Genomic DNA, 7,103 nt, shown 5'->3' on the forward strand with positions numbered 1-7,103 from the left:
AGTTTTAATTATCACACACTAATTAACACACCATGCCATGCCAGTGCCTGCTGTGCAGAAACGACACTAATATGCGTTTCCCCTTACCAATGTGTCATAGGTTTATTTTCATCCTTAAGTTCAAGTTCTCCGCAGGGTGTGACAACTCTTAGACTGATAAATCATTTGCAGCCAAGGGGCATGAATATCCTCAGCGGAGTGAGGCTATGTCTAAGACTGATTTAATATTTCAGCAAGTCTTCCATGACATTGAACACATTTCCCTGCATTTAAGGATATCCCCACCCCCCCTGAGTCAGACCTCACAGAGGATGATTGAAAATGATTGATGAGTCATGATTTTGAGTCATTAGCTCTAAATTCACATAACATTCAGCTTAAATTAACATCAAAGCATTTCCGTCACCGTGGACCTGATCTGGCGAGAAGATGTGAAACAATGTGACAAGCAGCCAGAGGGGTTTTTCGTCAAGTCATTTTCTTGTAAAACAATGCTAAGGTCATGTATACTAAGCTGTTTATGTATGCCGACAGACGATGGTAAGTAATACTAGGATCACTGGTCACCAACCACAGATATCAGGGCGCGCCAGCATTGGAGTTTTATCACCAAATGGCACAGGCAGCCAAAGGTCAGGTCTGTGTGCTAAGATGGGTGTCCATGTTTAATCTCTTCACATACAATATCATGACTCTGTGCTAAGATGGGTCTCCATGTTTAATCTCTTCACATGCTACTACAATAACATGACTGTGTGCTGAGATGGGTCTCCATGTTTAATCTCTTCACATACAATAACATGACCTAAAATATGAGCTCATTTTAGGAGCAGATGAATTAAAGGGTCTTTAAAGATGTTTTTGAAGCACTTGGATGTCTAACTTGTGAGACCTCATCAATAACTATAACAGGTCACAGTCACCCTGCAGTAATGCAAACTGATGACGGTAGAACAGGGTGTAATATGAGTTTCAGGAGGATTATAATGACACTATGCATTCTCATCACCTAAAGAAGGGACACTTGGATAGAGGCAGTGCATTACAGCACTTCAGTGGAAAGAGTCCCCTGCAGCTCATAGAAATGGTCACCTGGAAGTAGCGTATCATCCAATACAACAATAACATACAAAATAATGTCATGCAACAAAAGAACAAACTAAGACCATATTAAATCGTTTTGGCATGAGTTTTATTTGTAAATGTTGTTTTTCAAATACTGGTGCAGCCTCTGCTGAGTAGACTTGGTTGTTGTGTTTTTGATCGATATTCATTTTCCTTCAGGATGTATGTGTCAAAAGCAAAGTTTGACTATTAAGACAATAAAGTCTTTCTAGAAATATGGTTCAATTGTTAACTCTTTCAAATGAACCATTTAACCCGTTTCAATGAAAGAGAAAAGACGGTGTGTGAAATCCTCTGTTACGGATCCACTGGGGCCCTTCACTGGAGGGGAGGTGTGGCTCTCTGGGGCCCTTCACTGGAGGGGAGGTGTGGCTCTCTGTAGGGAAGAGCTGCTGAAAACATGTCTCTGAAGAACACCTCTCCAGAAAGTTGCGCAATACCCGCATCCTGAGGATGATTGAGTCTGTCATCATAAATAAAGGTTGACATACCAGTGGTAATAATAATGGCAATTTGTTAAAAAAAAAAAAACTATTTCTTTGAACACACCACATAATCACGAATTTGTATGTTTTTTTTTCCCCGCATTTGTCGAATCAGTATTACATCTGCTGTCAATGAAGGTAAAAGTGGTCACATGCCCACACTCAGGCAGCCATATCATCACACTACCACCCCACTGCTTCACTGTGCTAGTCTGGCCCAGTTTCATGCCAAGCATGCTGGACTCCATCTGAGATGAACCGATTCATTTTGGTCTCATCTGACCAAAAAATGTGCACCCGATATCCATCAGGCTTTTTTTTCATGTTCTTTAGCTAAGTTTAATCTTGCATATTTGTGCCAAAGAGCAAGCAAGGGTGTTTTTTCTTGGACACTGTCCACAGAGGTTGACATTATTATGCAGTGTCCTTCACACTGTCTGAGCTGTCCCAGAAACTCTGATTTCTATTGATAACCCCTGTGCCACGTCAGAAGCTCCTGCCTGTCGGTTTTTCAGAGTTAGATTGTGCAAGCAGTGCACTGTCCGTGGCGCCATTTTAGGAGGTTGGCCACTCTGATTAGTGGTAGTATGGCTCATTCTATACCTCCTGATTACTGCTGCAACTGTGTTTAAACTGATCTTTTAGTTGGTCAACGATCTTCATGTATCCTTTTCCATCTTTGTGAAGTCTCACAATCAGATTGTTCAATTCCTGTGGCAATTCTTTACCACATTGGAGCCATGATGCAGACATGCGGATTGACACAGCACCCCTGAGAAAGTTCTAGTGCTCACAGGTCACTTTTTAATCATGTAGTTAAGCACAAGTGTACTCAATTTAATTTAAATCACAGGATTTCTAATTGAGTTTCAACTGTATTTTCAACAGTCTTCTTAAAGGCCTGTATTTTCAATAAAGTCTTTCTAAAGGATTTGTTTTTGATTGTTCATAAAAGGAAATACTTGTCAACTCTGAAATAATGCAATTATTAAAGCTTGATAGCATTTGGAATTATTTTGACATTTAAGTGATATTGCACAGGGGCATACTCACTTCTGTTGTATTCTGCATATATTTTCGTTTTGGAAATAGTACTTCATTTCCACTCATGGATTGCAGTGTAGTCAAGCTATCAAAGTGATAGCAGGCTATCTAAGGTAACACCAAAATAAAAATGCCTCCATTTGTTTCGAGAATATCCCGTTATTGCCTGTGTAGAAATGCAGCTAATACGATATCAAAACAAACGGCATCGGCGAGTTTGATGTAGCAGCGTTCCCTGCAGTCAGGTTACAATGGAATTTGTGCACACCACCAACAGTTCGATTTTACGCCACTGGGTGGCACTGCTGATCAACGCTTGGCTTCCATTTGCCACATCCTGTCTGGCTACATTTTAAGAAGGTCAGGGCGCTGATGGTAGATTATCTCTGCATCTTTTCATTTATCCAGATGTAGCCGATCCGATTTGCAAAATTCACCAACCAGAGGATGTAGGACTAAGCGCACTGACTTTGAGTATGCGTCTAAATTATAATAATTCATGCTCTTGCAAAGTTTACGGCTGTAGGCTGTATAGGCTCATGAACTATTTTTTATGTTTCCTTTCACCACCTCTTACCTTATCATCTCCCTTCTCACTACCTTTGTGGTGGGCCGGCCTTTGGTCCCGTGAAAAGGGAAATTCATCTTCTTATTAGGACTTGATATTGTAAGTTTGTGTCTCAGCTCTTTTTAAGTGTTTTGTGCTCATCATAAGGGGATCAAAAACAATTAAATGGATTTGGTTTTAAAGATAATACAATTATAGTAATAGTAGTTTTAAAAGAAATGGAATCTGTGGTATTATGTGAACGGGAGATAAAAGCGGAGTGTTCAGAAACAGTGTTTTCGCCAACCAGGTGTGCATTTACATATAATTCGTAACATGACATCCAGGTGTTAATTGAAATACAACAATGAATACAAAACACCCTCTCACTTGATGATTTACTGGATAACCCCTCACCTCTGACTGCATACTAATAAACTCAAGTAAACAACTCTACCAACAGCCTTCGAAAGCTGAATTACCTAACTCAGCCGGGATAATTGAAGGGCAGATTATCGCCAGCACTCTTCGCAGAACCATGACTGGCTTGGTTTTTCCAGAGCAAGTAACACACTGGGTCTCATGAACTTGGCCTACTGCCGTGTTGCCGACTCCAGCGGCGGGGCAGGAAACACGCGAAGACTGAGGAACAGCTGGGCCGTCCCCGCAGCCAGGGACGCTTTGAGAGAACGATGAGTCCGATTCCTATGAGGGACTGACTTGAGTGGCAGTGACATGTTTTCCTCTTCTGCCACGTAAGAGATCGTGGCTGCAAAAGCTAGTTTGAACCAGACAAGGTGGAGCATGCCTTGGCATAAATAAACCAATTCTTCACTCAGTTACAGAACGTGTCCACTGTACACAATTTAGAGAACATGATGATAATGTCATAATGTGGTTTTTTATCTGATAATATAATGTAGTCTATGCAATTAACAGAAATGGTTTCTTAAGTCAGAGTGCCTAGGAGACAAACACTTACTGTCTGAGTTAAGCCTGTATAAGAGCGTTTTTGGATTAAGCTGCGCTTAAGGCAGTGACTTTATCAGTTATCCATTCCAATGGATTGTTCTATTGTTGAGATAAAACAAAGCTATTGGACAAAGTGGAATTAAGTTAAACTCATTAGCCAAATACACGTTTGCTACACGCAGAGACTGTTTGAAAACACATTGTCTTAAGACACCGAAGTAAGATAACGAGTACTCAGGTACTCAGTAGCCTACTCAGGTTGGCAAACATTTGCCTTTGACTCGAAAATGAATGTATCATTCTTTGTTGTTGTTTTCAGGGTGTTATCTTTCACCCTAGGCGTTGCATCAACTAAGACAATTCGGTACGTTCTAAATGAAGAGTCAGATGTGGGCACAAAAGTCGGAGACCTGGCGAAGGATTTGGACATTTTCCAGTCGAAGACCAACCGAAAAAGTTTTAGATTTATTGACCAGCCTCATATAAATCTGTTTAACCTGAGGGCGGCTGATGGACAGCTGTCGGTTGCTCAAAGACTTGACCGTGAGCAATTATGTCGTCGATCGCAGTATTGTGAGCTATCACTGGATGTGGTCGCTGTTCATCAGGAGAAGTATCTTCTGATGCACGTGGAAGTGGATATAAGGGACATCAACGACAACGCCCCGAAATTCCCTGTACACGAAATGTACTTGGAGATACTTGAAAGCGCATCAGAAGGAACTCGCTTCCCTTTAGAGGTAGCCACCGATGAAGATGTAGGCCGGAACTACATACAGACTTACACCATTTCCATGAACGAGCATTTCATCGTCGAAGTGCGAAGTGTAGAGGAGGGAGGTTTGTACGCAGAGCTAGTTCTGGTCAAAGAGCTTGACAGGGAAAAGGAGGACACGTATAGCCTTGACATCACAGCAGTGGACGGAGGAATACCACCCCTGTCTGGAATACTAACTGTAAAGATAAAGGTCTTGGATATCAATGATAACACACCGGCCTTCGAGGACAGTTTCATCAAAATTGTACTCAGTGAAGATGCAAGAGTAGGGCTCTTCCTCTTGCATTTGCGCGCCTCTGACCCAGACGAGGGCCAAAATGGGGAAGTTGTTTATGGGTTTGAGGAGAACACGCCTCTCGAGATAAAGCAGATCTTTAATATTGATCCTCATATGGGACGACTGACTCTCGCGAGAGAAGTGGATTATGAAAACAGGGAATTTTACGAATTGAAAATAATAGCATACGATATGGGGGTAAATTCGGCTCCAGCGCAGTGCACAGTTAGAGTGGACATTTTAGATGTCAACGATAACGCACCAGTCATCATTATTAAACCACAGGACTCTGACAGCGTGACGCATATTACAGAATCGGCACCAGTGAACAGTTGCGTGGCTTTTGTCAGCACCATGGACAGAGACTCAGGAGTCAACGGACACGCGCATTGTAGTTTACTCGGGCATGAGCATTTCAGGCTGCAGCACGCTTATGGATACACATTTATGATTATAACAACATCATTGTTGGATAGAGAGACATTTCCTGAATATAATCTCACCGCAATTGCTACAGACCAGGGGACTCCTCCGCTAAAAACAATTCTGCCATTCTCAATTCAACTGAGTGATGTGAACGACAATCCTCCTGAGTTCACTAAATCATTGTATGAAGTTTGGATTGAGGAGAATAATCTGCCAGGTGTATGTCTCACTATAGTGCAAGCATATGACAGCGATGTTGGCCAAAATGCAGAAATAACATATTCGGTCCTGAATATCCAATCCAACTCTCAGATTCTTTCATCAAATTTAGTGTCTATTGATCCACTTTTAGGGTCTTTATACACGGCAATGTCGTTCAATTATGAACAGACCAAAGATGTTGAAGTGCAAGTACTGGCTAGTGATGGTGGTTTTCCAATCCTGTCTAAAACCGCGATGGTTTGGGTAAGAGTCGTGGACATGAATGACAACGCCCCAGTGATAATGCAGCCCAAGTCAATAAATGGCTCTGCCTTCTCTTATATAGGTCTTCAGGCAACAACGGGGACTCCTGTCCTACAAATCATAGCAGAGGATGCTGATGAAGGCTTGAATGCACAACTAAGTTTTGACATTTCGGAGGACCCAAATAAGCTCTTTCTCATTGACAAAACATCTGGCTGTATATATCTCAAAACAGCACTGAATTACACTGTCAATAACTCAGACAGAGAGCTGAAGCTCACGGTGCGTGTTAGCGACCATGGGATCCCATCGCTCCAGTCTACAGTTGATATCCACTTTATCGTTAAATCCCACACGGGGCCAACGAGGGAAAGCATGTTAACCTCTGTTGAGCATCTGGAACGCTTCCTGACAGTTTTAGAGAAATACTCCGTCCCACTGGGACTCTGTGTGATTTTAGTCGGCGTCAGTGTGGTGGCAACAGTGTTGGCCAAACTCATGAGAAGAAGAGGCTCCTACAGCACAAATACCAACATGGAAAGGCGTGCACTCAGTAAAGAGGAAGACATGTCTGAAGCCTACTCAAACAACTATGCACCCTTTTTTGTGGGAAGAAGAGACACCAAGAGCCATGAAAATGAATTCTGCAGCTCCTTGCTTTCTGTGTTGTGGGGAGACGCTGAAGCCAAAGTAAGTGTGCACACGGAACTGAACATACACATGAATATTTTCATTTGATGAGAAAAACAACATCCACGGTAGCTCATATAATTTCTAAACAGACCCCTTTGCCCTCCCTCCCTCCCTCCCCTCCAGATAATTATGCCTTGTAGCACCATGTCCCTGGTCGATACACAGCCATTTGACCTACATAGGAAATGCAGACCAGAGTAAGTCATTTCATATCATGGATCGATTAATGCTATTTGTCCTTCATATTCTATTGGAGATGTGTCATCCTCTGTTTACCACAACAAGGCAGAA

The 7,103-nt window shown here is 42.2% G+C and overlaps 1 protein-coding gene across 1 annotated transcript; it reads left to right on the forward strand.

Moving 5' to 3' along the window:
* Positions 1–4,460: 4,460 nt before the first annotated feature.
* On the forward strand, positions 4,461–6,857 carry LOC105898059 (protocadherin-8-like). The gene has a single exon (XM_031578282.1). The coding sequence runs from the start codon at positions 4,461–4,463 to the stop codon at positions 6,855–6,857; it is 2,397 nt and encodes a 798-aa protein (XP_031434142.1).
* The last annotated feature ends 246 nt before the right edge of the window (positions 6,858–7,103 follow it).

This window comes from Clupea harengus, chromosome 2 (assembly GCF_900700415.2).
Source record: "Clupea harengus chromosome 2, Ch_v2.0.2, whole genome shotgun sequence".
In the NCBI taxonomy this organism is placed as follows: Eukaryota; Metazoa; Chordata; class Actinopteri; order Clupeiformes; family Clupeidae; genus Clupea; species Clupea harengus.